This window comes from Quercus lobata, chromosome 11 (genome assembly GCF_001633185.2).
Source record: "Quercus lobata isolate SW786 chromosome 11, ValleyOak3.0 Primary Assembly, whole genome shotgun sequence".
Classification (NCBI taxonomy): Eukaryota; Viridiplantae; Streptophyta; class Magnoliopsida; order Fagales; family Fagaceae; genus Quercus; species Quercus lobata.
Window position 1 is genome coordinate 20,853,167 of NC_044914.1, and position 18,473 is coordinate 20,871,639.

Sequence of the window (18,473 nt, forward strand, 5' to 3'; positions counted from 1 at the left end):
CACTAATCTGTTCATGGTACACCTAAAAACCAGGAGAAATATATTAAGGGTTCCTACCTAGGGCACCTCTAGCAACCTGGGAAAGTCCCCTAAGCCTAAGCTCATTCAAAACATTTTACCATACAACATGGCATGATTTTATTCTTGCTAATAAAACAAAAGGTGAAATTGCAGTTCACTGAGTTGACCAAATTTTTAATATTACTTACAATTTGATCAATGTCCACGCCAGGGCTTTTTTTAGGCTTGGAAACAACTTCCATTATACTCTCTACATCACCGTTAAATACAACCTGCCTAGTATCCTTAACGAAATGAGATTGTAGCAAATGTTTAAACCTCGGCTTTGCAACTGTCTCTCACATTGTCCCTTGAAACTCAAGCTAGACTTGGCCTTTTCCTTTGACTAGGTAGCATTCATGTACACTACTGATTACTCTATCTCGTGTGATCCCAAATTGTACTTGTTTCTGCTAGAACACTTATTTTTGTGTTTGGCAAATTGATAGACGAGGAGGTATATCCACTCTCATGTGAGGAAGATGACTCATATATCCGAAACATAATGTATTTTTTCCTAATGGACCTCATTTCACTAATGAATTTAATTTTAATTCTAGTTTGTTACTATTGGGATTTGTACACATTCTCTCTAAACTACCGACCTTTCTTATTGAAACTCGATTTTACCCATTATTTCTTCTTCTTTTTTTATTTAATTTTTTTCTTTTTTCTTTTTAATTAGATAATTGGGGTGATGAGATTTTAACCTTGAATGTTTTGTTGTGTTAGATATATTATGGTCCAAGTGGCCTAAACTAATAGTAGATCTATGTACTTGTAGAATGTAGAATAAACTTAATCTTGAGTTAGTCTAGGGCAAGTCAAGTTCTCTATAATATATAAGTCCTACATTATGTTTATTATGACACAAGTATTTACGTCAAATATCTAGATGTTCAAGAACTTTCACATCGTGAATATAAGTCATCAGGTCAAATCACATAAACCTTCATATTTGCTCTCACAATCACACAACTTAAACAGTTGAAAATATAAGGAAGTGCTTACTAGTTGATCCACAAGGTTTTTAGTTTATCCATTATTCTTAATGACGAAAAAAAACCACTTTTTATATAAGAATCTCTTCAGACCTTCCTCTGGAGGAAATTGTGTGCTGAGGGAGTTGAAGAGACTGCAAAGCATAAAATAATGAAATAATTAATTTCGAAACGATTGCAGAGCATAAGCTATGCTCACCTTCTTATTGCATATAAATAAATATGATGTCTAATACTAGGGCAATATGTGGTGATAATACTAATCCTTAATCATAGTATTATGTCGGTATGATATATCATGGAATTTTTGGTATACTAAAATTAACAGTTCATTTTGATATTTTATTTTCTCACAAATATCATTCACCTATAATCTGACTTCTAAGTATTGAATTGAAAATAACATAAAAAGTAAAACATGTCAGAACATTTTTTTAAGCTACCCCACAATACTAACAGTCAAATTACAAGCACTCCTTAACAAACTCCTCTTTTCTTTCTTTTCTTTTTTTTTTTTTTCTTTAATAAAGTTTAACTACAAAATTGATTATATTTTAAGACTACAACCTTACTCAATATCTTTTTATTGGAGATGAATTTTGACAAATCCACCATTCGGTTACATCTTCTTCTTATATCCTTCATACTAGCAAAATTTCTATAAAATTAAAAATCAATAACTATGTCATCAATAAATAGTTTAAATTGAAAGTTTTTCTAATTTAAAATATGTATAAAATATAAGTTTATAAATTATATAGTAAATAATATTAATTGACATAAAATTTGACTATGTATTGAGAGTGTAAAGAACATGCAATTTAGCTGTTAGAATTTCAAAATATATAGTAATTTTTTATTTTATCAAGTAAGGTCGTAGCAGATTACAACCGATTTTGTAACTAAACTTTTGTCCTTTTTTTATTTTGTTATTTATTGTCCGCTGCAACGCTTTTCAAATTATACAGCCAGATATAGTCGCAACAAAACTTTCAATGATAAACAACACTTCAACTTTCAAAAACCACTATTGAGGTCAAATGGCCAGCCATGTTTCCTTACCTTGTAACCACCAAAAGCATAGTTATCAGTCATCAATCTTCCAGGAGAATAGTTGGATAAAAAGTAGACCTCAGTCAGGATTTCGTCGTTCCAAAGCAAGCCGTCATTAGTTCCACCTCTATAGCAATTGAATTCAACACTTACAATCCTCTTAAGACATTGATGTTTATATTCTCAGAAGCAATAAGGTTAAACTTTCATTCCTCCAAAATTTAAAAGGAATCTGTAGAAAATCATGGTTTCATTTCTTCCTTCAAAATTTTCTGTTAGGGTAAAGGTTAGAATATCTCATTCTCCTTTGTTATGCGGCTCTCCATTAGCTATGTTTTTCTGATTATGTTTTCTCCATCTGGCATCAGAACAATGGTGCTCTAATTTGTCCTTTTGGTCCACAAGATCAGGGTCCAAATTGACTTTTGGCATTTGCATAGGAACCATTTATCTGCTTTTGTTTTGAGGAAAACTTGAATCTCAAAAGCAATGAATTGGCCATCACACCAATAGAACTCAAACCCATGAGGGCTCCAGCAATTGATGGAGTCAACATGGTCCCAGTTACTGGCAGCAACATTCCAGCAGCAATTGGAATTCCAACCTGTATATAAGCACCAATGGCATAAGACAAACTTTTCTTCAAGAGCAAGCAAAGCAAATACCATATCTTTCCAAACAATTTGCAAATAAATGACATAGAAGGGTCAGAAACAAATGCTAAATCTTGTGAATTAAGATAAGCACCTGAATAAGTGGGGAAAGTGGTGACTAAGGCTGACATTAATCAGAACAGAGACCAGAGAACACACAGGCTGAGTGCTAAAATAAATCCTGTAGGGTTTCTAATTTGCAAAGACTCAAAAAGGAAGAAGGTGGTTTGGGAATAGAGGATAGGAAGAGGAAAAACAAGAAATGGTATATGAACATTGCTTCTTTAGTGCTTGCACTAACACTGCTCAAATGAACTAAAAAATAAAATGAAAGGAGAAGAAGAAAAGAAACAGCTATGCTTTGATGTGGAAAAACACTTACTATGTTGTATGCGAAAGCCCACCAGAGATTTTGCTTGACAGTCTTCATCGTTAGCCTGCTAAGCTCCAAAGCATCAAGCAACTGCATGGAGGTGATCTAGGTCAACCAACCAATATACAGTACACGATCCCAAATCAACATGAAGGATTACTTACAATGGGATCAGATAAAGCTTTGTGATACAGCATTTTCACAAAATACACATTATAGGATAGCTTTTCATTACTACTTAGAGGCTAATTGAAAAAGAACAAGTTGGGGAAAAAAACGTTACTACTTGAATATGATTTGGAGATTTAAGAATTTCCAACCAATTAGCCTAGTTTCTGGGGTCTATAAGATCATTGCTTAAGTTCTAGCGAAAAGGTTGAGGACAGTTCAGGAGAAGGTGGTGTCAGATTCTCAAAATGCTTTTGTTAACAGATTTTAGATTCTTTCCTAATTCCAAACGAGTGTTTAGACAGCAAACTGAAATCAGAAACTCCAGGGGTGTTGTGCAAGCTTGACTTGGAGAAAGCCTACAATCATGTAAATTGGAACTTCCTCATTTATATTTTGCGTAGGTGTGACTTGAATGCAAAGTGGAGGAAGTAGGGTTAATGGGCCTCTTAGGGGGTCAGTCATGGAAGAACATTTGGAATGGGTGAGATAAATTTTCACATTCTGCTTTTCTGTTTTAGTTAATGGTAGTCTGAGCAGGTTCTTCACAGCTCTCAGGGTTTGAGGTAGGGAATCCCACTATCTTCTCTATTATTTATTATTGTTATGGAAGATTTGAGTAGATTGATGGAAAGGACAGTTGAAAGAGGAGGGGGGGGGGGGGGGGGTGTATATTTCAGGTTTCACAGTTGGGACTTCAGCTGCTACTATGCTTATGATTTTGCATCTACTCTTTGCAGATGATAAGCTAGATCAGCTTTGGCATTTGAAGGATTTTGTGTGTCTGTGTGTGTGGTTTCAAGCAGTTTAAGGATTGAAGATTAACTTGGGGAAGTCAGAATTGGTTCTGGCTGAGCAAAGCCTGGCAACTATTCTAGACTGTAAGGTGTTGACTTTACCTTTGAAATATTTGTTCTTCCATTAGGCTCTGCTTTCAAAGAGAAGACTGTGTGGAACTATATAGTGTAAAAAATGGAACGATTCCTTGCAGGATGGAAGAGGCTTTATCTCTCCAAGGGAGGTAGAATCACACTAATCAAGAGCACATTATCCAATTTGCCTACATACCCTTATTTCCTATTCCCATGGGAGTAGCATGTCATATAGAGAAAATACAGTGGGAGGGGATGGATTTAAGTTTCATTTGGTTAATTGGAAAAATAATTTGTTAACTAATTCAATGTCGGGGCTTGGCATCAAAAACTGTCTTGTTTAGTGAGGCCACACTGGGGAAATGACTTTGGCAGTATGCCTTGGAGAAGGAGGCCTCATGGAGACAGGTAGTGGACCAAAAATATGGCAGTATATGGGGCTTGGTGTTATAGTATGGTAAGGGCCTTATGGAGTGGAAGACCATTCGAAACGGGTGAGATAAATTTTCTTGCTTCATCAGTTTCAAGTGGGTGTGGGTCTAGTATAAAGTTCTGGCATGATTCTTGGTGTGGTGGTCAACCACTAAAGGAGCTTTGTCCAGAGTTATTTTGTACTACTCGTAACAAAGAGGCTTCAGTGGCTGATCTGTTAAGTTTTTGGAGAATACTTTCCACTAAGAAGTTAGTTCTGTTAGAATTGTACAAGATTGTGAGTTGGACTCCGTCGTATTTTTTATGGACACAATTTACTCATGTAAAGTAAGAAGAGGTGGGGTAGATAAACTATATTGGAATCCATCTAGAAGGAAAAAGTTCGAAGTTAAAACATATTATAAAATGCCCAAAGTCCCAACTAAAGTGGCCTTCTTTCTTTGGACAGCAGCACTGGGTAGAATTTTAACCGTGGATAATCTCAGAAAGCGACTATTAACTGTTGTAGAATGATTTTGTATGTGTAAGAGGGCGGGGGAAACATGAATCATCCACTTCTCCATTGTGCTGTTGAAAAGCTTTGGAGCATTGTTTTCAGTCTTTTTGGGGTTCATTGGTTATGGCATGTGTAGCGAAGCTTTTAGCATGCTGGCAGGACAGATTTAGTAGATGCAGCAATGTAGGCATTTGGAATGTGGTCCCTAGCTAATGTGGTGTACTTGGAGAGAGAAGCTAGGAGCTTTGAAGGTTGTGAAAATTCGGTCTTGCACCTAAAACTTTTATTCTTCAACTCTTTATTTGAGTGGATAAATGCTTTAGGTCTAATCTCCTTTGCAAGTTTGACTAATATGCTTGATAGTTGTTGTTAGACTTATGGTTAAGTGATTAAATTTATCATTTCTTAATAGCTTAAGCTTTTGGGACAATCAGTAATTTAACAGTTGTAATTTCAAAGTTTAATGTTTGTGTACCTCTTGTATTCATCCAATGCACATAGGATGCACTTCTTTGCCTTTATATAATGAAATATTTACTTATAAAAAAAACAGACAGATTTTAGTACAGGCATGCTTTCTGTGAGCCATGTGCCTCAAGAAAAAGGCATACCCACTGTCAGCCCATTGAATAAAAGGACTCTTATTTTATTCCTGGGAAAGCACTTCTGTTTTACCTTGTTTCTTCTTTGTGCCAAGCTGCGCCTTCAGTATTGTACATCTTGAATTTCTTAGTTAATGTTATGCAGAGAAGCAAACCCAATATCCAAAAAATATAAAGTTCAGAACTGAATATGTAAATGAAATTCTAAGCAGCAAAGAAAACAAATGTGCATCATATGAGACAAAGCAAAGTCCACCAATTGGATTCCTGGCTAATTAAAGAAGCTATATTCTCAAGAACAAAACATTTAAGAGCGAGTTACACAGTTTTTAAAAGTGATAGTTTGAGAGATATCTTCTTCTTCTTCTTCTTCTTCTTTTCTTTTTTTTTAAAGTGTATAGTTCAAAAGATACCTGCGAGAGCCTGTTGCCCATCAGCACAATAGAAGACACCTCACTAGCAGCTCCTACACCCCCGCCCATAGCAATTCCAACGTCTGATGAAGCCAAGGCTGCAGCATCATTAATTCCATCACCAACCATGGCTACAACATTCTGATCCTTCTGAAGTTTGCTTATGAATTTCTTCTTCTCATCGGGTTTAACTCCAGAGAGAACCTGCAATCATAGCATGTTTATGACCATGTAAAATCTCTTATGTACTAATAGAAAATTCATTGTTGAATATTATTGGTTGTTTAATTACTTTGCAACAATCAACCCTACTATAGTGGCAGTTAAAAGAGGGGGGGGGGGTGTTGTGGGGAATTTCAAACCAATTGGTTCCTTACAGATCCCAAACATCTCATGCTTGTCATAAACCTAGTGCGAACACCCCTCTATCTCAAAGAATCATCGTCATAAAAAAAATAATAATAATACAAAGACAAGGAATAACATTCCACACTTCCTGAATTATGATGTCTCTTAACTCCACCTCCCCTTCTTGCGAAGAGTTCCTTCATTTTACTTGACATAACCCACAAAGCTCCATAAAGGGCAAAAACCAATGTACAAAGCTCCCTGGCTACTAAACAATGAAGAAAAAAATGATTAATTGTCTCCCTGGCAGCTTATACACTTGTAACTCAACCTCCCCAGCTTGCTAAGAGTTTCTTCACCAAACTTGGCATAATCCACAAAGCTAGACATAGGGAAAAAACCAAGGATCAAAGCTCCTCACTACTACACAATAAAGAAGAGATGATTAACTGTCTTTCTAATCAGCATAGAATCCGCCACAAAAGCTCTCTCTTTATCTAGAAATTCTTTCTTCAATTTACTTAACCATGGTCGATCCTCTGCCTTAAAAAGCAGAGATCTCATTGTTGCCATCATCCGCTCTCTGTTGAAGGAACTCGATCACCAGAGAGTTCTCCCTCTCCAACCCCCACCAAAACTGCACTGACCACAACCACTGCCACTGAAGGATCTCAGTCATTTCTGGCAAAACCAATTTCATCAAAATAACTTGGGAGTTTGAAATTCTTTCAAATAACATTAAGTTTTACATACCAGCCAAGATACTCAAAAATCACCAAAATTGCTAGCACAAACCAAACTCCCCAAAATTAAAGTGATATGTTTCAAGGGTGTTATATGTACCAGTTTGGTAATATATTCTAGCCATTTTGACAATACGATATTGATAACTTTATTAGGTACTTCCTACTTTACTCTTAAACAAAATCTTCTATAGAAGTCTTCTAGTTCTAAAGGTTTTAATGTTTCTTTTATGCAAATTGATAGAAACTAATCTTCATTTCCTTGTTGAAACTTGTGGCTTTTTGGTAGCTTTGTCTTTCTTTCCAGGTGGGACACTGGCCTCTAGTTTGGCTGTCTATTGCCTATCAAGTCATGAAATGTTTATTTTCCCTTACACTTGATTGATTGGTTCCAAAGTTGTAATTGTGTGCCCTCCTGGGCTTGTCTCAAGGGGTAGGGGCAGTGTTAAATCTTTTGTCTCTTATCTTGCGGATGTCATGTCTTTTCCTAATCAAAGGCTTCATTGGGATCTTCAATTCTACAGAGAGCCCCAAGATTGGGAGATGGAACAATTTGATATTTTTTGGAATCTTATACACTCTATGACCTTTACTAATGAGGGGCATGACAAACTTTGCTGGAAGTCGACAAAGAATAAGGGCTTTAAGGTTAGTGAATACTACTTATCTCTCTTCTCGACCCCTGACAACCTTTTTCCGTGGAAACTTGTGTGGCACTCAAAGATCCCTCCTAAAGTTGCTTTCTTTTTTTGGACTGCCGCCTTAGGCAAGATTTTGACCCTTGATAGACTATGGAATAAGGGTGTCCCCATCATGGATTGGTGTTATATATGTAAAAGAAGCAGGGAATTAGTAAACCATCTTCTTCTTCATTGTCCCATTGCTTTCGAGCTATGGTCTATGGTTTGGATCCTTTTTGGTGTGATTTGGGTGATGCCTCAAAGTGTTGCAGATTTATTTGCATCTTGGCAGGGTCCGTTTAGACAGCGCAATATAGACCTATGGCGGGCTGTCCCACATTGTGTTTTATGGTGTCTTTGGCGGGAAAGGAGCAGTAGATGCTTTGAGGGAACGGAACAATCGATTCTTGAGATTAAATCTCTCCTCCTCCATGTAACCCTTTCCATGTACGCTCCCGGTGTACTTGGGGCTTTTGATTAATGATATTTCGTTATTTATCAAAAAAAAAAAGAAAAAAGAACTCACCCATCAAAGCAAGGGTAACTGTTCTTGTAGGTGTTACATGACCAAAGACAATAAGTACGAAAAAGTGACATGGTGATACAACTATGGAAGATTAATTTGCTCTTAGTTTGTATATTCGCCAATTTAATTATTTTATGGGAGTCCACATGTGAAGTCTAATTGAAGTAAAATTCATGTGGTTTTAAAGGTCTAAGTATGAGTCTTTCAGGGTTAAAACAGATTTTATCTGGGTTTTTATTTTATTAGTTATGGTCAATTTTGTAGTCAGGGCAAATTTATAATTTCCACAATTCATGCAAATTAATAGAATTTTCTAGAAGATTCTAAGTATCTTAGATTTTATTTTCTATGTTTTATTAGGTTTTTGTTTTCTAGTCAAACTAGTAGTCCTATTATGACTAAGAGTCCTAATACTACTAGTACAAAAAAGAGTTTGAATATATTTGTGCTCAAAGTATTCAACAGAAATAGGAGTTGATTAATAAAATTATCGAGTGTTTTGAGCATTGAGGCATGTTGGCCTTTGTGTGATGTTTTCTCTCTTTCTCTTCTCTCTCTCACTTTTCTTCTTTTCGTCTTTCTTATGGTACTGTTCACGGATACTGTTCATACAACCCCTAACAATCCATAAAAACCTCTTTTTTTTTTTTTTTTTTTTTTTTTTTTTTTTTTTTTTTTTTTCCTTAAATTCTGAAATCCCCACATTATTTTTGCTACCAAATAACTCACGAAATCACCTTTTAATTCCTAACACAATTTTGTGGGGGGGGGTTTTTTATTAGGAAAGGACAACTCATGCAAGGGCTATTACTTGCTACCAAAAGTCATGTAGCCCTTTTGAGTTTCTCTTCTCATAATAAATCTCATTAGTCTGGTTCCATCTAGACTATAAAACCAACATTTATCCTAACAAGCTCATTCATCTTCCACCAAAGGGTATGACAAAGAGCACTTTTGTGATAGAATGGGAATATGCTATGACAGAGTGATGCCCTTCGGGTGACAACTTATCAATAACTGGCCACAGCACTGCTCCCAACATGACCATAAGAAGGTTGATGTATATGTGGACAACGTAATTGTGAAATCAAAGGATAATCAACACATTGCAAACTAAAGGATAACTGAATATCTCATACCTTTTCTTTTGGAATACCAACAACGGACCCAACATGCTCAGCAGTACTTCTCTTGTCCCCAGACAGCATATATATGTTAATTCCCTGCCTAGTCAAAGATTCAACGACATATCCAGCATCTTCCCTTATTTGATCCTCAAAATAAATAATACCAGCAAGTGCATTATCTACTCCAACATAGACGACAGACTGATTCTTAACATCCTCCACTTCTTGAAATGGATTCTCATTAACTCCATGCCTAAAGAATAAAAGTACATATATTATTATAATTTTATTTTTATTTTTAAAAAATTCAAAAAAATTAAAAAAAAAAAACCTCCAAATCCCACAGTTAGAAGCAATTTATAGATTCCTTCAAGTATTTTAATTTTTAACCAAGGTCCAAGGGTAAACTAAAGAAAATGGATTTCCTCTTTTATATATATACAAGGACAACAGATTTAACTTTATTGCATACCTCATGTGAACATTCTTGTGGAGATAAATGGATCATAATCATAATGAGTAGCATCTTTATTCCAACTAATCGTAGACCCATGATTAAGAGAAAAATGTTCAAAGGGAATAATAGCAAATTTATATAAAAGAAGATGGGGAGAAGAAAACTCAAAGAGGGAGAGGAAGGTGGAGGAAGAGTGACAGTAAGGTGGGGATTAATAGTGGGAAGAAGAAGAAGAAGAGCGAAAAAGGAGGGGAAGAGTTGGAGGGAGAGTAATGGTTAGATAAGAAATAATGGGGAGAAGAAAAGTTGAAAAAAGGAAGGGGAATGGTTAAGTAAAATTAAATGAATGGATTGGTAAAGGTGCTTGTGGTTGGATTTGCAAGGTTGCTTACAATATTTGATATTATATCCAAAAAGTACCCTCATATTTAGGAGGGAAAAGGAATTTCGTTTCGAACTTGAATTGGTTATGAAATCTTAAACATGAAAGGTAGTTTTGGAAACTTATAGTTTAACATAACAGAATGGTCTTCCTTAAAAGTTTGAATTCTAGAAGATGGATAAAAAGGCTGTGACAGAGTTTTACTATTCAGAAAGAAAAGAAGAGAGAGAGAGAGAGAGAAGACTAAACAAGAAGAAGCATAAAAAGAAATCATGTACATTAAAAAGAGCAGATGGAATGCAGAGCAGAATCCATACAGGGTAGGACATTACAGACATGAATATCCATTGCAATAAAGTCCAAATGCAATGAAAAGAATTGTGGATATTCGAAAGTGGAGCCCAGTCAGAAGTAAAAGAGATAAATACTACAATACCTTTGAATCCAGTCCAATGTGCCAACAGAGACCTTTTTGTTCTCAATGATTCCTACAGTACCAGACCCAGGTTCTTCAATGAATGTTCCATCCACCACCTAAAAATAGCAAAAATAGCTTCTTAGAGATAAATAAGTGAATAAATAAATAAATAAATAAAAGAGAATCATAATCTTGTTAAAAAAAAAATAGACTACCTAATGCATTAGAAGCCCAACAATGCATGCCTTGGGAACAATATAATCTATTCTAGAACCCTGTAATGATCATTAGAAAAAGAAAAAAAAGTATTGTTCGTCATGTGAGGTCATTTTCTCAAGACAGAATGAGAAATCTATACAAAACATGTGAAAAGTACTTCCAACCCAGGCAGAAGCTGGAGCTGGAAAATACAACAGCATAAAGAAGCCAGATGCTTCCAGTCAGGGTTCTACAAAACCCTCAGAAAAGCTGAAGCTGTCCAACTAATTGTTGAGCATAGATTATCAGGAATTGCAACTTGCAAATAGCATATTAAACCCATCCACTGAATGAAGACTGGCAAGGACTGAGAGAAAGACAATCTAAATTGGTAATTAAACATTCACTTAATAGACACCTTACTTTTTCTAGTGACTAAGAATCTCAGCAGAAAGTTAACAAACTGCTGGCTCCTATTAATAAATTAATATTATTGTTAAAAAAAAAAAAGGGAGGAGCAAACAAAAAAGATCTGCAAGAACATGGACTCCCAAAAATTTCACAATGGCAATATGATTCCACTTCTTTATATGATATTTTATATGTTAAGATAATGGTTAAATGAATAAATTCACTATTTCCTAACACCCTACGCTTTTGGACGAGTGGTAGTTTATCATGGTATCAAAATAGGTGGCCCTAAGTTTGAACCTTGTCTTCATTCTACCTCCAAGTTAAGAAGTTAGAATTCTCATATGTTGAGCTCCACTTGTTAAAGGGGAATCTAGACCCACATGTAAGTAAAAATAATAGAATAATGGTAAAATTATTAAATTCATCATTGTCTAAAAACTAAAACTTTTGGGACAAGTGATAGCTTATATATTTTGATAAGTAAATAACTCCATTATATATATATATACACGTTAGTAAAATTTAATCTATGGACGTTAACACATATATGAAACATTTTTTTAACAAATCTTACATTAAAAAAAAGAATCAATTCAGATACAAGATCAAAGGGGACCAATTTTGCCAAAACAATCATGATACAAGAAACCCAATCAAAGGAGACCAATTATGACAATATGACATTTATACAAAAACTAGTGTACATATTATCAGTCCTCACAAACAAAAATAATTATATATATACCAATTGATCTTGATCACCCTCTTTATGATCCTCATCTCCACAAGTCACAACAACAATTAAAAAAATAAATAAATAAATAAAAAACCCAAAAAAATGTTTCAATTTTCCAAAATTCCATCTCAATTTAACACATCGAGGAACTTGTTCAGATCTGCCGCGTACATCCGTGATTCAACCTTGTTACTATCATTGCCTTGAGCCTGAGTTCAACTGCAAATCACATTGTAGAGCTTTGAAAGAGATACTCGGCCTTTTCAAACACAATGGGTGCCCCAAAATGCAGAATTTCTCATCTTCGCTCGAGTCTTCTCCTTCCCTATTCTTGATCTTTATTCTCTCTTCCTTTTGCTCCAGCAATGGTAGGGGAACTGGAACTCGAATGGATGGTAATGAATTTGACAAATTGAAAAAACTCAAGTCCATTTTAAGCTAAATCTAATTGTCGACTCTAGAAGAAATAGAAACCGATGGTGAAGTATGTGTGAGAGAGAGAGATTGAGAGATCAGAAAGAGAGGGAGAGTGAGAGGGGGAGAGGGTAATAAAAAATGTTTTTTATTAGTTTTTTGGATTTTTTTTTTTTTTTTTTTTTTTTTTTTTATAATTTAAGAAACTCAAATATACCAAAATGGCGTCATTTTTAAGACACCTAACAGCACAATGTGACAGATTAGATGAAATGCCTACATTGAACAAGAGTAAAACTTATAAGACTGAAATGAATAAAAAAAGGTTACATAACTAAATTGAATTTTGGGCAAAGTTCGAGGGTGTAAATTGTAATTTTGCCATCTTTTTATTTTTACTCTGCTTTTTTACAAACTTCTTGTAGTCTGCACATATTTAAAAAAGAAATGGATTGCCTCAATCCAAATGGAATGATCTTACAAACCTTTTATGAATATATCTGAAAGCAGTTGCAAAAACATAGAAGTTGAGATTAACATTATCCATTGATGCGCATAGTCAAACTTGAAAGAAGATCATCTAGCAATTTCTGGTTCACAATAAACTTCAGACGACAAAACCTATTTTTCTAGGCAGACAGGCCGCATCCAGATATTCAGATATTGAAGGGTCATCTTAGACAATGAAAATTGGTGCACAAATCAAAGTCAAGATCTATAATGGTTTAGTTTATTCCAAATTCTAGAGATTGAAAGATTAAACAACGATTGCATGGACTATATATGGTCTACATTTATAGAAGCTAAAAAGTTTAACAGATGACGCACATTGATTAAGCTGGAATATATACAGTCCACATTAAAATCAAAAAGCTAAATGGAAAAGACATTCATCAAGCTACATAAGAATATACCTTTGCATTCTGACAATCAACAGCCCGAGCAGCTTCCACAATTGCTTTCCCAACCGGATGAACTGTATTTGTCTCCACTCCAGCAGCTAACTTGAGAACCTCAACTTCAGACCATGTATGATGGGCATTTTCTCTGTATTAAAACAATCCGTTCATTGTTGGCAAAACCAAGTGATCAATGAAATTTTCCTTACTTTTGGATGTATAATCTTTCATCCAAGAACATTTCAGGATTCCAAATATATCATGTTTCTTTTTTCCTTCTTTTTTTTTGATAGGTAATATAAAATTTATTAATCAAGGCTACTCCATGCAAGAAGAATGAAGTAGCAAAAACATATATATATATATATACACAAAAACACAAAAGAAAGCAAACTCACAAAAACACAAGAAAGAAAACTATGTACAGATAAGAAGGGGTTTATCAAAAAAAAAATGTACAGGTAAGAAGGGAATCTAAAAACACAGTGATGAGGTCAAAGATGGCTAGCTAACTGCACTGCTTAAGCTACACTCCGTCTTACTCATGCCAGATCCCTCTTCACTACAAAAATTAGACTCAAGCCTCAGATGGTTCTGAAACTATGATTCTGCATATAAGCAAAGGCTAAACTAAAAGGGCCAAAAGGGATAACAAATTCTCATTTTTGTATTAGATTTACTAGAAGAAAAGAATCCTAACAGAACATACCAATTCAATGTCTAAGGCTTTTTGCCCCCAAAAGATATGTAGAACAGTGTACCACCACCTTTTGAAATGAATCACGGTTTTGTGAATTGCAACCCTAAATTTTATAAATCATGATCCGATTTTTAGCAATATTAAAATAAATACAATAGTTTAGCTGATTATAATGATAAACATAATTTTTTTGGGGGTACTATATCATGATCTGTGAAGTAATAATATAAGCAGATCATAAAAACAACTAAAATAACATGAACACTTTATCCACATCAAAAGTTTTGCATGTTGGGTCTCCTTTGACAGTAATTCTAAACCCACATATGAGGGAGAGAGAATAATAAGCAAATTATTAAATTTCTCGCTTCACATCTACTTAGGCTTTTGGGACAAATGGTAATTTACCAGTTATGAAGTAAACAACTGCTCATTCTTAATTGATATTTCCTACTAGCAGAACTTATCCAATACACACACACACTAACGGTCCATTTGGAAGAAGGAAAATGATTGCAACAAAAAGAATTTGATATTCCATCTATTCCCATGTTTGGGGGTTTAGGGCGAAAGAATGGCACATCTATGAGAGAACGCTCATTCCATTCCATTCCCTCCCAAAAATGGGAAGAACACTCATTCCTTTTTCTTTTTGATAAGTAAGAAAGATGTATATTCAAGAAGCTACTTTATGCATGAAAAGCACAAAGCAAACAAAAAATACAGATAAAAAGAAAACAAAACAGAAAATTAATTACGAAGGAGAAGAGGAGAAGAACACTCATTCCTTTAATGAGATGGAGGTGAAATACTAATTTTATCACTATTTTAAAAAAGACAAATTAAAGGTCAAGGGTGTACAAGCAAAATTCTATATCTTTCATTCCCATTCCTTCTTTTATAAACTCTCAAGCACACTAGAAAAAAAATACACCATATCCATTCCATTCCATTCTTTTATATGATCTACCCATTCCATTCTTTTATAAATTCCCAAACATAGTGTAACACATGATTAGTTAGATTGCAAACAAAAATTGACTCAATGGGGTACTGTTTATTACAAGGAATCATAAAAAAGCAAGAACATGACAAATTTGTTTAGTATACTTTCACAGATGAGTGATATGGTGTTCATAGCACTTGACAATGTAAACACATTTTCATGATTTCCAGATTTCGCTTGATCACAAATCTTGAATTGATCTCTTGAAAATTAATTATGATATGCAGGACCTGTTTTCTACCTTTTAACTTTTCATTCAAAATAACAAATTCATTAAAAAAATAAAAGACTCTTTTCTCATAAAATTGACAATAAAGTCAAAGTTAAACATAACATTAAGAGAAGTTCTCCACTTGATTTAGCAAATATTTAAAAATAAAAAAATTCACCACTCAACTTTGAATCTGTACTTCTCATGCATCCAGGAGTCACAACCTTTGTCACAACAGGCCTGCCAATTGTAAGAGTCCCCGTTTTGTCAAATACAATAGTGTTCACCATTGCAAACTTCTCTAAGATACTTCCACCACGCCACAGCAGTCCTCTTGTTGCCCCTAATGAAGTTCCAACCTGGAATACATTCAATTTCAAACAAAATGAGATAACACATGTAAGTTCAACAGGATCTCAAAAAAGAAGTAGCCATTTGTATAGATGGTACCAGCACAGCAGTTGGTGTGGCTAAGCCTAACGCACATGGGCAAGCAACCACCTGGGTTCAGGAAACAAAAAGGATTACTGCTGCATGGAAAAGAACATGACATGCTGCATGATCTAAGAACAAATGAAGGCTAAAAATATGGCAGAAAGAATAGAGGAAATTTGTTCCTAGAAAATCCTCATTTGCAACAGCAGATATTCAAAGTGAATTGGAACAGGAGTTTCATTAGACATTTGACAAGACTAGGTTGAAGCCCATAGAAGTTAATAAGTAATAGCTTACTACACCTGACTGGACTACGCGTAGAAGCCTAAGCTGCTTGGGCCACACATTGAAGCTCAAAATGGATCCTGATTTTAGGTTAACTTTTTATTACAAATTACTCTATGAGATGTCTATATCTATAAGTAAGACAAATGCTAACTAATGCTGTAATGGAGATTTTCTATATTTATATATATATAGTGAAGATTTTTCTGAACCCATGTACGTACTCAACAAATAACAATATAGGAAGAAATTTTTTTGTAAAGATAAGCTGTACACTTGCAATAAAAAACAGCAGTGATGGAAAAGTTTAATGTCCCCCATATCTTTCTCCAGTGATACGTGGTCCTGGACACAAATGTCCTCTCTGACAGACATGGTGTCAAACATAAAAATTCCCTAAAATCTAGACCAGATGTTTAGTTTTGTTTTTATGCATCATAACTGTTTGAGTTACATCTATTCACATGTCATTTTATATTAACGTAAGGGTATTCCTACATCTTGCTATATCACTCTAATATAAACTTGTGCTAAGGTGTGGGCATTATACCCTAAACCTTTTCTTTCTTTCTTTTCTTGCTTATATCATAAAATCCATATGGAGAATGTCAGCACCAAAAAAAGTACTAGAGCTGTTAGAATTATGGGATTAATTTTACAATATCCCAATAGCGTATACTTTTGGGCGGATCGGCAATTTAACATGGTATCAAAGCAGAAAGTCCTAAGTTTGATCCTTGTCTCCTCCACACTACCTCCCATTTAAAATTTCATGTGCTGAGCCTCACCTATTAAAAGGTAGTTTGAGCCCACATGTGAGGGAGAGTGTTAGAATTATGTAGTTAAATGATTAAATCTTCTATCTCCTTATACCTTAAGTTTTTGAGAGAATCGATAATTTAATTAGGAGATGATAGATTTACTCATTTAACCACATAATTCTAACAAGAGCTTTCTCAATACCAACAACAAATTTGTCGGAATGCTCAAGGTTTAGATGTAATTTTCAAGTGTCATACCAGAACACTGCAAGAGAGCTGCAGTGCCAATGAGACCGAACTTCCTTGATACAAAGCACCAGGTAGAATACGTGCACCAAACAGACTCCAAAACATAAACGTAGCAGCAGAAAGTGCCATTACTCCATATGTAAAGTGCCCAGACACCTGTTGAAACCAAAAAAAAAAGAGGATAAATTGGCATTTTGTTTAATGTGATTGACCACTACTACTAGTTCAAACTGAAATGAACTTTGTTTTTTTTTTAAATAAATAAACAATTAAAGGAGCACCATTAAATGCATAGACAACTACCACCAATAAGCTATGAGATGAATAAGAATGAGGTGAAACATATTTATTAGGAGCACAAAATTTGTAAGATCGCCCATATTACTGTTAAATGACACCAAAGCTATATGCCCAATCCATTTATACATTGCATGTTTTCAAAACAACCAGCGAGTCTCCTGTGTTGCTTGATTGACAAATACATTGGGTCATTGACCTCCCTCCAATCACCCCTTGTGAGGAAAAAAGTAAAAATAATAAAAATTAGACACATGAGCTCAAGATAAGCTACCAAAAATGTAAACCATTGTATACATCATAACATACATATCATGTATGGTATCACAGCACACCAAATACCCCAGACCTTAAGACTCAAATGGAACATGGTAGTTTCAAATGTGCATCTGAAGTTTCCTCTTGTAGTCTATTCACATAAGACTCTTGAGGTGATTTGGCCTGAACCTTTTTGCTTCAAAACTTTATGTCCTTTAATTTTTTCCATTCATTATCTCTCGTATATATCTATATATATATATATATATATATATATATATATTGACAATAATACCAATTTTGAAGGCAAAGATAGATGCCAAGTTTGGTCAAAGTTCGCTTAAAATTCAAAAGAGAGCCAAAACTTGGTTGAGTTGAGGGCTGCAAAAGAGTTGATCCACTCATGAGCTATTGAGCTTGGGAAACAAATTAGCAGAACTCAAGCGGAGTGCAAGCTCACTTAGCAAATGGACCTGAGGCCAAACCACCATTAGTAGGCTTACAAGCCAGAGGACATTTAAGTCAAGTGAAATCCCTACCTATTTAAACCCTAGCTTCTCTACAGCCAACAAATTAGCTCAAATGGTGGGTGAGGTTGTGAATTCAAAACCCACTTAATATGTGTAACATACCCCCAAAAAAAATAACACCATAGCTCCCCTCTATCCTCTGCAGATGCCTTTCTTCCATCATCTTTTTTCCCCTTAATGCAGACATCTCTCTCTCTCTCTCTCTCTCTCTCTCTCTCTCACTTGATGACTCTTTTACACTCAAACTTCCAACCAGATCAAGCAATGATGATGACA

At 34.9% G+C, this 18,473-nt stretch overlaps 1 protein-coding gene across 2 annotated transcripts in view; it reads right to left on the reverse strand.

Moving 5' to 3' along the window:
- Nucleotides 1–956: 956 nt before the first annotated feature.
- LOC115968532 (copper-transporting ATPase PAA1, chloroplastic) overlaps nucleotides 957–18,473 on the reverse strand; it is a 29,858-nt gene continuing 12,341 nt past the window's right edge. The window contains exons 9-18 of one of the 2 annotated variants that reach the window (XR_004086756.1): nucleotides 17,122–17,268; nucleotides 15,833–15,883; nucleotides 15,569–15,741; nucleotides 13,481–13,613; nucleotides 10,823–10,920; nucleotides 9,560–9,800; nucleotides 6,124–6,327; nucleotides 3,150–3,230; nucleotides 2,124–2,718; nucleotides 957–1,195 (exon numbers count right to left, since the gene is read on the reverse strand). Coding sequence is in view for 1 of the 2 variants with exons in the window: in XM_031087945.1 (XP_030943805.1) it covers nucleotides 2,521–2,718; nucleotides 3,150–3,230; nucleotides 6,124–6,327; nucleotides 9,560–9,800; nucleotides 10,823–10,920; nucleotides 13,481–13,613; nucleotides 15,569–15,741; nucleotides 15,833–15,883; nucleotides 17,122–17,268 (1,326 nt within the window). In the remaining variant the exon portion in view is untranslated. Of the gene's footprint in view, nucleotides 1,196–1,895; nucleotides 2,719–3,149; nucleotides 3,231–6,123; nucleotides 6,328–9,559; nucleotides 9,801–10,822; nucleotides 10,921–13,480; nucleotides 13,614–15,568; nucleotides 15,742–15,832; nucleotides 15,884–17,121; nucleotides 17,269–18,473 lie in introns of those variants that run through there. The other variant, XM_031087945.1, reaches the window with a different exon arrangement.